Raw genomic sequence first — 15,368 nt, 5'->3', positions numbered from 1 at the left:
GTTCCAGTGTAGAGGGCGTTGCCGTAGTCCAGTCGGCTGGTGACGAGGGCCTGGGTGACCGTCTTCCTGGTCTCGGTGGGGATCCACCGGAAGATCTTCCGTATCATGCGCAGGATGTTGAAGCATGACGAGGAGACGGCGTTGACTTGTCTGGTCATGGTGAGGGAGGAGTCCAAGACGAAGCCCAGGTTGCGTGCATGGTCTGTCGGTTTGGGTGCGTTGCCCAGGGCGGGGGGCCACCAGGAGTCGTCCCAGGCGGAGGGTGAGGATCCCAGGATGAGGACTTCCGTCTTGTCCGAGTTCAGTTTCAGGCGGCTGGTCGTCATCCACTCGGCTACGTCTTTCATCCCTTCGTGGAGGTTGGCTCTGGCGGCGGCGGGGTCGTTGGTCAGGGAGAGGATCAGCTGGGTGTTGTCAGCGTAGGAGATGATGTTGAGGTTGTGTTGGCGTGCGATGGCCGCGAGGGGGCTCATGTAGACGTTGAAGAGGGTGGGGCTTAGTGACGATCCTTGAGGGACGCCGCAGATGACTTTGGTGGCCTCTGACTTGTACGGTGGTAGGCGGACTCTCTGTGTTCTTCCGTCGAGGAAGGAGGCGATCCATTCCAGAGCCTTCTCCTGGATTCCGACGTTGCTGAGGCGCTGCACTAGGGTGCGGTGGCAGACAGTGTAGAATGCCGCGGAGAGGTCTAGGAGGATGAGGGCCGCTGTTTCTCCGTTGTCCATCAGGGCTCGGATGTCGTCGGTGGCAGCGATGAGGGCGGTCTCGGTGCTGTGGTTGGCTTGGAATCCAGACTGAGGGGTCGAGGGATCCATTTGTCTCGAGGAAGGCGGCCAGCTGTTTGTTGACGGTCTTCTCGATGACTTTGGCTGGGAACGGGAGGAGCGAGATGGGGCGGTAATTCTTGAGTTCGGTGGGGTCCGCTGTGGGTTTCTTTAGCAGGGCGCTGAGTTCTGCGTGCTTCCAGCTCTCAGGGAAGGTGGCGGTGTTGAAGGTGGCGTTGATGATGTCCCGTAGGTGGGGTGCGATGACAGCGTCGGCCTTGTTGAAGACGTGGTGAGGGCAGGGGTCGGTTGGGGATCCGGAGTGGATGGAGTTCATCATGCGGACGATGTCTGCGGTGCTGATCAGAGTCCAGGCGTGGATGGTGGTGGTGGTGGTTCGGTCGTGGCGAGCGCCGGTTGAGCGCTGAAGCGGTTGTGTATTTCCGCGATCTTGTTGTGGAAGTAGGAGGCGAGGGAGTTGCAGAGGTCTTGCGATGGGGTGATGTCGTTGTTTCCGGCGTTGGGGTTGGAGAGCTCTTTCACGATGTTGAAGAGTTCCTTGCAATTGTGTGCATTGTTGTCCAGCCGGTCCTTGAATGCAGTTTTCTTGGTGGTGCGGATCAGTTGGTGGTGTTTCCGGGTAGCAAGCTTGAGGGTGGTCATGTTGTCCGGTGTTGGTTCCCTTCTCCAGGCATAAATCACCCACAGAGCTTGTTGCTACCTCCTTGCACCCAATGAAATTCATCTTAGGTCACACTGGAAGTTAATAATCCTTAGTTACAACTTCACCTGCACCCTTAGCCTGTGTCAGGAGAGCCATCAGCAGGGGCCTCCCTCAGGTCATGGTTGCGCTACGATCCACAGTCACAGATCCAGACACATTTCGCAGTTTCTCCCTTAGTCACATTTTCTACTGCAGGTGAGATGACTTACTGTCTTACCTCGTTCTTCGCCTCTTAAGTTGCGTCTAATAGCTGGTTCTGTTAGGGCATTCTGCACATTTTTTTAGAAGTTCTTTGGTCTTGTCGTCTTCATAAGTTCTGCTACCAGGTCTCAGACCTCCTCTGGGCACCAAAGAAGAATGACTACATTATCACTTTTTCTTAACCTCGTCAAAAGATTTACGCTGTCTCCGAACCAGTGTGGTATAAGCCAGAAAAAACAAGGTATTTGATGCCTAAAACGTCAAAAAGCTGATGCTATGTATCATTATTAATATTGTGTGCCTGTCCTTATAGCTAAGGAATGTAGACATTGTCAGACTTGAAGGGTGCCTCAAAGATTCTGCTGAATCAACACTCAAGGGGCTCTTTCAATCCCAAATCAAAGAGTGAATTGGTCAGCCATGGGGAGGCGCAGATCCATTTCTCCACGAAGGTTTGGGATCGCTTGCCCTCAGCTTCCTCTGGAATACCTGCTATTCCCAGGTTACCTCTGTGTGTGTGGATTTTTGCATTGTTGTAGTACGTTGTGAGACAGTGATGTGAAAACAGTTTTCATGCCGGCCTCCAGAACCAATAAGAGATCTTCAGTGACCCATCTATTATGTTCAGCAGCATGTCTCAGGAAACCAACACTCGGCCCCACTTTGCAAAGCTACCTTCTTAGGGCCGTTCTTGTGTCACAAGTATTTAGATGGACACTCAGTCACAGGGCTCCCTGCGGCATAATGTGGGGTATTTGTCCCTTTCCTCTTGGCTTGGCATCAGGCCGTCCCTTCCTGCCAACACTGTCCAACAGATACGGATCTACATTTGATCCAAATGACATACAGTAAACCACACTGTAAACAAGCTGGACAAACAGCCCTGCTCTCCTCCCTTCAAACCAGTGTTGTGTGGGTTTTAAATGCCACCCCTGTTCCCACCACTTTTCACTCCTCATCACACCAAAGTGGAATGTCTCTTGCCTTTTAACCCCTAGGGTAGTCTTTCAACCAGGTGCTCTGGACTATGTCCAGCTGGGGAATAGAATCTGAGTGCGGTATTTTGTGAGCACACTAAAAATAGAACAGAAGGCTACACACCCAGCCCATCCACTAGATTGTTTGAGGGGAAAGATGGACCAGGATTCACTGGTATGGTGCTCTGTTGGCGCTACGGCCCGTCAAACACGTCCAGCTCTTCTCCTATGGTCAGGTCGGTCTGCATCATTTATAACTAGAATGGTGGTGGAGGAAGTTGGTGGGTGGACAGAGGAATCCCCTAGTATATCCCGCAGACTGTCAACAGCGAGCCTCTCCGCACTAGCTGCCATTTATATGGGGCCCACACTCACCACATTGGCTTGCGTCACAAGGTGTCATCTTCAGGCTACAAAACCCTGCTGTTTCAGGCAGTTCTTCAGTAAACGTGGTTGCATCAAAAATTTAGAGTAATTTTCAACAAAAGGGCTTTAGGGGACCAGATTCTGGTTCACATGAACTAATCCAGTGGTTTCGGGTGAATCCTCATTGGGTGAGATCATAGCAGCAAATGCCATAGAGCAGTCAGTGAGTGGGTGAAAGTTGACACAAGAGAAACTATGTTGACAATTGAGGGACAATCATTAAGCATAGGATTTGGGTTGCGTAAATGGAACGAGTAGCTAAACGCAGACAAAAGCACTGGCGCAATTGTGGGAATTTTAACAGAGTGATCTGCGAGGAGCACCGCACTATTGGTAAAGACTGCTTGGAGTGCGGGTACAAAGATCACTTGGCAGGTGTGCGGCGCATAAAGAAACAGGAAGCGAGGAAAAGGATTATTGCAAAGGAATGTGTGTCAGGGCTGTAATGAAAATAAGGGAAGGGGTTAGAGGAAAGTCCAGAAACGGAGAAGAGAAACACGACAGCCCGATGTGTGCAATGCATGCGGAAGTTGTCATGTTTGGAATTAGGGCAGATTTAGGCTAACCTTACACCATGACCCATGGAGAATTGTAAGGTCAGTGATTTGGAAATGGGGGGGCAGGAGAGGGAGTTTAAATTAACAGTGACTGTTATTGAGTCCCGAGTCAGAAAAGAACAAAACATTACAGAGCATCAGCACCATTTGCAGTGAAATGCAAAACAATGTTGCATACATTGGGATTAGTGTGAAAGACCACATGAAAGTGTCCGGAATTAACTTAAATAAACACATAAAAATCTTTGTATGCTATTTTCATTGAATCCCCACGAGAGGAAGAAACATATTTGATCGCTCTTGTTGATTGCAGGAAAAAGAAACAGCTCAAGGAGGCATATGCACCTTCATTAATCAAAATGAACACAACACAAGGTGTTGAAAGTCACCATCACTGAGCCCCGAAAGAGGAGCTTTAGGTGCAACAAACACAACGTCGCAGAGTCTGTCATCGATCAGTAGTAAAAACAACAAACAAAATGTGATATACACCACAACTGACTCAAATTAACACATGTAAGTACATACAAGCAATATCATTGAACTCCTGTGAAAGGAAAGAAAAAACATAAGAAACAGAGTGCCGCAGCAACAAAGGAAAAACGCTGCACCTACTGCAGCTCAATGAAACTAACAGATGGAGTAGATTGAAAGTATTATCATCAAATCCGTTAAGGAAAGTGAAGTAAGAAAAATATACAAAATACAGCACTGTGCACATACATTGTAATTAAAGCAACTAAACTGACACAGCAAGGAAGAACCGGCTACGGTGGAAAAGAAAAAGACAACAGGATCTGATACTGCAATCCATTTGTAGTGACACGTGAAAGTACTATCATTTAATTCCTTGAGAAAAAGAAGAACAACAAACGCTGCATACGTTGCAAATAAGATAAGGAAACAAACACATTGGCCCATGTCAGTAGAATCCCACAACAGGGTAAACGGAGAGGGGAACAGAGGAGCGAAACAACAAGGCTCTAACTGATACAGCAAGGAAAAATGACAGGCCTGGGTGTAGTTCGCGGAGTTTTGCTGCGCGAAACTCAGTGAAGTTGCAAAAAAAACGCTGTGAAGTTCCGCAAGTGGCGGAGTGTAGTGCAAACTGCAGTTTGTGCTGGTATTCCTGCTGCTCGGGTAGAAATTCTACCCGAGCGGCAGCTCGTGAACTTAGCGTTCGCAAACTTAGCGTTCACAAGCGGGGAAAAAACCCTGCTGCACATCGCAAAGTGGAGTTTTCTGCACTCCGCGGAGTGCGAAGGGCAGAAAACTCCACAAACGAAGCGAAGTACACCGCCCAGGCCTAAAAAGTTATGGACTCAAGAGAGGCCAAATGAAGCACAGACAGAACAACAATGCTTTATTAGGTTACCAATTGCCCACAAATCAAATCAGGTGATACCAGACAATGAAGTAAAGATGCCAAAAGCAAGCTATAAAGATGGGAGACATTATCACACACAAAAAAGAGATAAAGTGGTGAGAAGTGCTAATCCTAAAAAGAAATGTGGAGCTGCAAAAGATACCACAAGGATTATGCACCTCACTAATGCCAAGCCATCAAGACACCAGTGGAGAACGATTCCAAGAATCGGGTGAACAGATTTTGGGTGCATCACTAGGTTTAGTAGTTCTTTTAATTAGTCACACAGAAAAGGCGCTGAATGAACTACAACAACTAAAAGAATCGGAAAAAGAAATAAAAAACAAGTTGTCGGCAGATTTGAAAAAAACTGAAAGAGAAAATATCTATAAGAATTGAAAAACATGAAGAAGTCGTCAAACTAAGAAACCAAACAAAATTCCAAAGGGATAAAGAAGACTATGAAGAAGGAAGGATTTTCACCTTTGGGCGAACCTTTGACACATTGCGGAAAAAAGACCAATTGGATCTAACAAGTACAAGCACTGGCGTTGCCAATAGGTCTCGCAGTAGGAAAGTTTGAGCTATTGGTTTTCTAAATGACATTTTTTTTTGTTTTGCGATTTACAATGCCCATACTTTTAACTTTTCGCATTAGGAAAGTTTGAGCGATTAGTATTGTATTGTATTGTATTGTAAATAACACTTTTTTTAATTTATGTGTTGGTTTTGAAAATAGCAAAATTAATAGCTTTTTCAGTTACAATGTCAATAGTTTTAACTTTTCGCAAATGTGACACCTATTGTATTGTAAATGACACTGTAAATGACACTTTTTAGGTTTCGCTGGGGGACGGAGCCGTTAGGCTCCTCCTCCAGAGAAATCTATTGAGTACAGTAAGCACTATGGAACACGCCCCCCCGTCCCATTGGCTAGCTCCATAAATGGAGCCTAGCCATTGGACGAGGGGCCTGTCCATCAATGCCGGACCAGACACGGGGGCGTTCCCGAGATTCTTTGGCTTTTGCCGACGTCACGCGACGCCGGGAACGCCCCCGAGTCTGTTCCGGCATTGCCGGCACCTCCCTTGCTGCTCGGGACGGGTCTCCTTATTTGTTCCTAGCTGCCCCTCTCCCGCCTCCCTCGTCCTCTCCCGCCCCCCTCCCGCCGTTCGTGTACTCTCCCGCCTCCCTCGTCCTCTCCCGCCCCCCTCCCGCCGTTCGTGTACTCTCCCGCCCCCCTCGTTCTCTCCCGCGCTTGTTCCTGGTGCCCGTCTTCTGCTCCGGCCGGCCGTCGTCAGCTCTCTCCTCCCCCTTTCCCGCCCCCTCCCGCTTCTCTCTGATTACGCCCTTAATTACATCGGTCACATCACTTTGAGAGACGTCCCCCCCAGATTTTTCAACGCACTTTAAAGCCCTGCGTAAGCTACATCCCCTCTCAATTCGGCCTCTCCGCCAAGTAGTGTGAATTAACAAGCTTCCTAACTTCATGTCAGTTTATAGGCAAAGGTACAGTCCCTTCCGCTGCCATGGAAACCAGCCGCAGCATTGCCCGTCACGTGACATTACAACGACCGGAGTTCTCGAGCACGGGGCCAGGCTGCTTCTGCGTCTCGGCGCATGCGAGCTGTAAGCTCTTCGCATATCTTTTGCGTAACCGACTAGCTATTGGCGCCATTAGGGTGCGAGGAGCGAGCCCGTGGTGCGGAGACCAGCCGACAAGCAAAGATGTCGCGGTATGGCGGACGCTACCAGGGCGGTACGTAACAATTAGAAGGTTGTCCTGTGGTGGTGTACATGAGAATGTGAAGTGCAGCGCGGTTGACAGTTTCCTACACGCACTAGAAACTCGCCGTTCTGTGTAAAAGTGATCAGCTGTAGGGGTTTGTGCGTTTTTAGCGGGGATAGGAAACACATCACATAACATTTCCTTATTGTAAGAGGTTCCTAAAGATCTGTTCGACTCTTCTTCATGCACAGCTCTGGAGCTTTATAGCTGACGAACGGCTCGTTCCTCTTTCCGGAACGGGAACGCGTAGTTAGTTTTGATACTCCGACGTCGCGCACCTCTGAAAACCCCAACCTAGAGTCGACTGGGTTAATCTACCGGACTATAACGTGAAATGGCTGCGCTCCGAGAGCCCGCTGGCTGTGACGCAGTCGCTAAAAATGGTTGCCGGTCGCATTGCAGGAGCAGGTGTCGGATTTTCAGATGGTTGCGTATGTGTTTGTTACAAATGCGCGTGTAGTCACCAGAATCTAAGGCGCTTATTTACAACCCCCTTGCGTCACTGGTGCGCCGCTTATAATATGGAAAACAATCACGTACCGGTGGCGCAAGCTTGTAAATAAACTCCTAAAGGTCTCTTCTAGAACCACCGGTCTGTTTATACCACCCGGAAGTCGTTCTATTTCAATGTTCCCCTGGGGCATCTCGACTAAGACTTGTTGAAAAAACATCAAAATAATATAGAACGGTCAACTGAGTAATGTAGTTGTCTAACCCAGACCCAAGCTGCCGACTTTGAAACTTGGGGTCGGACCCAGGTTCGATTCTCGGCGTGGGCTCTACTTCGTGATTCAGGGGAAACTAAAAACGAACTTGTCCTTGTTTAACGTAACTGGGGATCGTGTAAGCGCTCCAATAACCACGGGTCGAGTTTGTGCAATATACAACTGCAATAAGTGTGCCTTCACCGTATGCTCTGCAAGTATGGAGAGTGAAAGGCCATGTCGTAACGATCGCATATGTCAACTTAAATATGACGTATGGAAGTTGGTTAGGAACTCTCTTGTTTGTTGGTAAAAGTACACTTATGAAAGACCGAGGCCTCACGAGCATCAGTTACATACAGGTCAGCCTGGTTTAAATGTCATGGGCCACATCAGCACAGACCCTGCTGCGGATGTAGGTGATAGACATTGTCCGAGGGAAGAACTTTACAATCCTCCATTGAAATCGACATATTTTGCACTACGTATGCGGCAAAGCCAGATCTAATCATGTATCAGTGGTCGTTGAAATACGTGGCATGTGTGACTCTGGGTGTGTGTGTGTGTGGCTCTGTGTGTGGCTCTCTCTGTGTGTGGCTCTCTCTGTGTGTGGCTCTCTCTGTGTGTGGCTCTCTCTGTGTGTGGCTCTCTCTGTGTGTGGCTCTCTCTGTGTGTGGCTCTCTCTGTGTGTGGCTCTCTCTGTGTGTGGCTCTCTCTGTGTGTGGCTCTCTCTGTCTGTGTGGCTCTCTCTGTCTGTGTGGCTCTCTCTGTCTGTGTGGCTCTCTCTGTCTGTGTGGCTCCGTGTGTGTGTGGCTCCTTGTGTGGCTCTCTCTGTGTGTGGGTTTGTGTGTGGCTCTGTGTGTGTGTGTGTTGGGGGGGCTCTGTTGGTGTGTGTGGGTCTGTGTGTGTCTGTATGTGTCTGTATGTGTGTCTTTGTGTGGCATTTGCCAGAGATTAAACTATTGGCATTGTAAATGACAATGCCATTTATTTATCTGTTGTGAAGACCAACACATAAATACAAATTTTGTCATTTACAGTGCCAATAGCTCAAACTTTTCAAAAGGCGAAACCATTGCATTGTAAATGCTTGTTTAATTTATGTGTTGGTTTACAAAATAGCAAAATTAATAGCTTTGTCAGTTACAATGTCAATAGTTTTAACTTTCGCAAATGTGACACCTATAGCATTTGTAATGCAATGTGTGTTGTATTTACGTGACTTAGATGTATTGATATTACAAATAACAATGGCTTTTAATTTTGTAAAAAATTAATACTTAACCCCTTCGACGCTAATGACAAAGCCAGCTCGTCATGGGTGTTACCTGCCCTGCGCTTATGACGAGCTGGCTTTGTCATGAATAATGGGGATCTTGATATTGCAGCACCCAGCGGGAAAACCCATAGCAGCCAAGGTGTTAAATAAAAGTTATTGTAATTTATAATGGCAATAGCTTAAACATTTGTAAATAAATTTTGTGAAGATTATGTTCAGTGTATTTTATTGTGACGAAAATCCAAGAACATTGCATTGGCACCTACACACATATGTGTTGTAGCACTGAGTGGTGTGAGGGTGTGAGGGTGAGGGGGGGTGAGGGTGAGTGGGTGTGTGAGTGTGTGAGGGTGAGTGAGGGGGTGTGAGGGTGAGGATGTGAGGCTAAGTGAGGCTGCATGTATCATAAAAACTAACTATAATGTGTAAAATTACCAGCACCAAACTATATAATTGTAACATGTCTTAAAACGGACTAAATGGCTGGTACCACTGCAACCATGCAGCTTTCGCATCACGAATGACATAGCTATAATCATAGGAAAATAGAGCAACTCTTCTTCACCTGTTTGTCTTCTTTAAATGTATGAGCGTTGAATTGATAGCTACTAGGAAAGCGCACGCATTCATTGGTTCCAACTACAGGGCATTCTGAGAAGATAATGTCTAGTGATTACTTGCACCCTGGAATACATGTATTAGGTCTCTATTACCATGCTTCTTAAATCAAGCATGATGGTGGGGTTTGTTTCTAATATAGATTAATACCCCGTGAGCACTGACATGTATTAACTGAACCTAAAAAAGCAATTGGGACTGAATATCATGGAAGAAACAACTCCTGAGATAGACTGAAAAGTATTTGTTCCTATTTTTTGATACATGCAGCCTTTTAGAATATCTAGAATGGCAAACTATGAGGTTGGTACAACCTTTCATTTGAATGAATAATCTTTGGTAAGCAAGCAAAATGATATAGGACCCGATATTCTGACTCTAAACTAGAATGGAATAGCGCGCACATGTGCAATGAAAATGCAACATATTTTTATTTTTGGCCGATTCATGTAATAAGATAAAAATCCCTTTTTTTCAGTATTTGTTTAAACTCCATGTATTTCGGGATTTCAATGAACTTTTGGGCCAATAGAACAATATCGCCACGAGTTTGTGCACACGTTTCCTTACTCTTATCTAGTAAATGCGATCTTTCCAATATGGCGAACATTGTTTATAGACGTAGTGTTCATCATGAGTCCTACCACTGTCTAGGACGTACAACGTGAGCTCGAGATGGCGGTCATGTGAACTGCAACCACAGCTAGATAATGGCGTCCTAAAAGCCAAAAGGGTATCGTCGGAGGACTGGCAGTGGAAACAGCACACTTGGAGCATCTTGTGACTAGTAAGTGTTAATGGCCGTACAAAAGAAGGGAGAATGCCAGTAGCAGGAGGGATTGTTATATAAATATCTGTCCGATTACGCTATGCTTTTCAAACCTTTTTTTCACATTGATGTTGGTGGCATGGAAAGAAAGCGCATTGCGGTTTGAGCATGGCAAGACGACAACACCCAACAGTGGCGGCATAGGCACGAGTTGTGCGGCTAAGTTTGGTCGGCCTCAATGTGTGTATTTCAAAAAGCTCGGCACTGGGGCATGCTTATAATCGATACTAGACACAGCAAAAAACAAGAAATTTTAAAAAAAAGGGTGTTGGGTTGGAGGATGTGTGTAAATAAAGCACGACCCTTTCAACAAGGGAGAGAGCAAGACGAGTGGTGGGGGAAAAGCACGAGGGAAACAGCAACACAGGAAGAAGTACACGAAGGAGACAGCAACACATGGCATAGAAGATGAGCGGCGCACGGAGACAAAGTGAAATAATGCGTCACCAACACGTACCTGATAATGCAGAGCGGCCGGGAAACAAAGTACGGCCGGCCGGCCAGCCAGCCATGATTAATTAGGGGAGGAGAAGCCGCAGAGCGCACGCTGGGCGAAGCCCTTTGATGTGCTGTGCGGCCGTGAATGAGCGTGCTTGTTTGGTCACGTGAACTTAAAAGATAGCCGCAGCAAAAAGCCCTTGGTTTGACGAGGATTTTGAGGACATGAATTCTCGCTCCGCTTATTGCGCATTGATATGTCGCGAGACCTAATAAAGCATTCCAGTCAAGAGTCTTTAACAGGTGCAGATTATTGTGAAGGAGAAGGAAGCGCCACTCCATCCACAACAAACCAAAAAGGTTACAACAACGTTATAGTTAGGAAATAACGTTAAAAAAACGTAGCAATTCAATTAGAGAAAAAAAAAAAGGTTACAGGTACGTTCTAGTTAGGAAATAGAATGTTAAAATAAATTTACTGAAAAACCTACAGGGACATTATAGTTTGGCTTAGATTTCTCTCATATAAAAACCAGTGATATCCTCAATACTGACCCTCAATACTGACCCTCAGCATCTACCCTCACTCTTCCATCCCAGCCCCATCTGTCCCTCAATACTGACCCTCAGCATCTACCCTCACTCTTCCATCCCAGCCCCATCTGTCCTTCAATACTGACCCTCAGCATCTACCCTCACTCTTCCATCCCAGCCCCATCTGTCCTTCAATACTGACCCTCAGCATCTACCCTCACTGCACCCTCACACTCTTCCATACCAGCCCCATCTGTCCCTCAATACTGACCCTCTGCATCTACCCTCACTGCACCCTCACACTCTTCCATCCCAGCCCCATATGTCCCTCAATAATGACCCCTCACACTCTTCCATCCCAGCCCCGTATGTCCCTCAATAATGACCCTCAGCATCTACCCTCACTCTTCCATCCCAGCCCCATCTGTCCCTCAATACTGACCCTCAGCATCTACCCTCACTCTTCCATCCCAGCCCCATCTGTCCTTCAATACTGACCCTCAGCATCTACCCTCACTCTTCCATCCCAGCCCCATCTGTCCTTCAATACTGACCCTCAGCATCTACCCTCACTGCACCCTCACACTCTTCCATCCCAGCCCCATCTGTCCCTCAATAATGACCCACAGCATCTACCCTCACTCTTCCATCCCATCCCCATCTGTCCTTCAATACTGACCCTCACCATCTACCCTCACTGCACCCTCACACTCTTCCATCCCAGCCCCATCTGTCCCTCAATACTGACCCTCGTCATCTACCCTCACTCTTCCATCCCAGCCCCATATGTCCCTCAATACTGACCCTCACCATCTACCCTCACTCCACCCTCACACTCTTCCATTCCAGCCCCATCTGTTCCTCAATAATGACCCCTCACACTCTTCCATCCCAGCCCCATCTGTCCCTCAATACTGACCCTCGTCATCTACCCTCACTCTTCCATCCCAGCCCCATATGTCCCTCAATACTGACCCTCAGCATCTACCCTCACTCTTCCATCCCCATCTGTCCTTCAATACTGACCCTCAGCATCTACCCTCACTGCACCCTCACTCTTCCATCCCAGCCCCATCTGTCCCTCAATACTGACCCTCATCATCTACCGTCACTCTTCCATCCCATCCCCATATGTCCCTCAATACTGACCCTCAGCATCTACCCTCACTCTTCCATCCCCATCTGTCCTTCAATACTGACCCTCAGCATCTACCCTCACTGCACCCTCACTCTTCCATCCCAGCCCCATCTGTCCCTCAATACTGACCCTCATCATCTACCCTCACTCTTCCATCCCAGCCCCATATGTCCCTCAATACTGACCCTCAGCATCTACCCTCACTCTTCCATCCCCATCTGTCCTTCAATACTGACCCTCAGCATCTACCCTCACTCTTCCATCCCAGCCCCATATGTCCCTCAATACTGACCCTCAGCATCTACCCTCACTCCACCCTCACACTCTTCCATCCCAGCCCCATCTGTTCCTCTATAATGACCCCTCACACTCATCCATCCCAGCCCCATCTGTCCCTCAATAATGACCCCCCACCCTTCACACTCTGGGCCGCTCCAAGTCTCTGGGGGCCCCTCTATGTCCCTGGGCCCCTCTGTGTCCCTGGGGCCCCTCTATGTCTCGGGGGGCCCCTCTGTGTCCCTGGGGCCCCTCCCCTCGGGCCCCTCCGCACTCACCCTCCTTGGCGGCCTTGGGGCCCCCGGCCGGCGCCTCGTCCTCTCCCTCCCACTCCTCCTCCTCCGGCTGCTGCTGCTGCTTCGCCGCCTTCGGCATGGTGGCCCCAGCTGACGTCACGGCCCGCGCCAACCTCGGCTCTGACGTCAAGAGGGGGCTCGCGCTCTGCTCAAACTGCTGACGTCACGGGCCGCGAGCGCTCTCCTCCTGCTACCGGCTACGAGTGCGCGAGGCCAGAGGAGTTCACGTGCACACCCGGCGCCGGGTATCTCCCACCATGCCCCTCGGTCAGACGAGTGCGCAGGCGCGGCGGCTGAAGCAACAACTTCGAGCATGCGCAGCGCGGTGCCAAGTGTCAGACTCCAGTCACTGTGGACATAGATATAGAGACACTGACAGCAGGGTGTGCGCGCGGGCGCCATCTTGGATAGGTGTCAGGGTAGGTGTGTGCGCCATGTTGGATAGGTGTCAGGTTGCATGTGTGCTGGCAACTGAAGACCCGGGGCTCCCTCTCCGGCCCTTTAATCGGGTCCTCATCTTTTACAGTGGAATATTGTCATTTTCATAAACGGAAACCAGTGCTGGGAGGAGCAGGGAACACTGAGCAATCAAAAATTAGCTAGCGTTCGCGCCAAGAATTTTCAATTCTATTAAGGACACGGAGGCGAGGATTACAGACATGCCAACCCTCCCGATTCAGGCGTGAGACTACCGATTTCAAGGCTAGTCTCCCGCCTCCCGATTCCTGCAAGAAAAAACCCGATTCCTCGGGGGTTCAGCTGACAGGGCTCGTTATTGTGTAAAGTGCCAATTCTTCCAGCAATAGTCAGAGTGGCCATGCAGGGGCTCTCGAAGGGGTGAAAATCCAACAAAGCATCATTAACAAGGGAACGGTCTTTTAAAGACCTGTGAAGTACTGGGTGGGTGGGGGGTCGGCTGCGTGTGTGCACAGAAAGCTGTTTCAGCCCGGGCTGTCACACAGGGTGGGGGGTAAGGGAGGGGGGAGCATGCATTGCCCTCAACCTGCCAGGCCAGTGCACAACACTAGCATCACCCTCTCTCTGCCTGCCTTTGAGCTCCATGCTTCTGAAAGGTAAAAAAAAGTGCATTTGTGTTTCAAATGTCCACTCCTGCAGCAGCACACTTCCAAAGCCCACAGATGCCAGTAACCCGATTCAAGGCCCCATTCTCCCGATTTTTTTTTTTTTTAATCTCCCTCTTTGCTCTTATGAAATGTTGGCATGTATGGGATTATGCTTCTCTTTCTTTACTGTAATTTTCACAGCAGCCAATAAACATACAGTTTAATGAAAATAAACTACAGAGGCCATGATGCTTAGCCTTAGCCACGCCTCTCTGAACCCTATAAGAGTCATGGTAACACTCCCAGCGTCCTCTTTCTTTGCACGAACTTGCAGAATAAGTCCAACAACCAAAAGTCTATAATATTCTCCAACAGGGAATAACAGGGAACACCGTTCCAACTTCATTCTTCAACGGAAGACTCTTCACTCGGACTTCTTGTCTTTGCCTAGGAAAAAGGAAATATAACAACCCGTAATTCCTGTATAAAACAGACTTAAACATATCATAACAGGTGGGCAATCTTGATCAAACATTTGAACATAGAGGGATAATCCTCGCCTCCGTGTCCTTAATAGAATTGAAAATTCTTGGCGCAAATGCTAGCTAATTCTTGATTCTATTACAGGACCGGAGGCTTCAGATTGTCTCATACCCCGTAAATAAGACACCGGAGTCGGAGCGTTTGGTAGTACGTCTTTATTTACTGACTACCATGCTCGTACTCACTTGTTCCCAGGTTTCCTGTTTCCCTTTCCGATCCCCGCCCCTTCCTGCTTGCCTGCCCTGTCCCTAGACAGAGGTCAGGCATAACGATACGACACCTCCCCCTTTTGTACAAAGTCTTACTGTGTCTCATATCTCTTCGATGAGGCGTGCTGGCCTTCTAACTTGTCTTCTGGGGCGGCTCGATTGCTCTGGCATCCTGGTGCGGAGATCCGTGGCGTCATCAGATCTCGCTGGGCTGTAGTGACCTCGGTCACTGTTCTCACTTTGGCTCATTGAGTCAGTGGAGGCTTCACGTGGCTGGGCCTCATGGTGGCTATTGGAATTGCACTTCTTGAAATGCAAGATGTTTCTAGTAATCCGTTTGTGGTCAGCCTCCGCTGTGATCATAGTTCCTGTTCGTCTGCTGACTTTAAGGGGATGAGCAAGGTAGCGACTGTCTGCTTTTGTTCTTCGGTCACTCCGGACCATTACCCAGTCTCCCTCTTGGATGTCAGTGTCTCTGGCTCGTCTGCACAGGTCTGCATACGCCTTCATTTGTAGTTTCTTTCCATAGTCTATCTTGACCAATGTGTCATGATCAATGTTCACGTTCCGTGGCTGGAGTGTGCTATCCAGCGTGGGCAGTCGAGTGCGGGGAGTCCTCCCTAGCATCACAGTGGC

The 15,368-nt window shown here is 48.5% G+C and overlaps 1 protein-coding gene across 2 annotated transcripts in view; it reads right to left on the bottom strand.

Annotated features, from left to right (window-relative positions):
• ABCF1 (ATP binding cassette subfamily F member 1) overlaps window positions 1-13,180 on the bottom strand; it is a 370,902-nt gene extending 357,722 nt beyond the window's left edge. For both annotated transcript variants that reach the window (XM_086920711.1, XM_086920713.1), the window contains exon 1: window positions 12,899-13,180. In XM_086920711.1, the coding sequence (XP_086776837.1) occupies window positions 12,899-12,995 (97 nt within the window). In that variant the 5' untranslated portion in view covers window positions 12,996-13,180. The remainder of the gene's footprint in view (window positions 1-12,898) is intronic.
• Window positions 13,181-15,368: the final 2,188 nt, after the last annotated feature.

This window comes from Lissotriton vulgaris, chromosome 5, assembly GCF_964263255.1.
Source record: "Lissotriton vulgaris chromosome 5, aLisVul1.2, whole genome shotgun sequence".
Lineage (NCBI taxonomy): Eukaryota > Metazoa > Chordata > Amphibia > Caudata > Salamandridae > Lissotriton > Lissotriton vulgaris.
The sequence above is the reverse complement of the archived record's forward strand: the minus strand, read 5'-3'. Positions and strand labels throughout refer to the sequence as shown.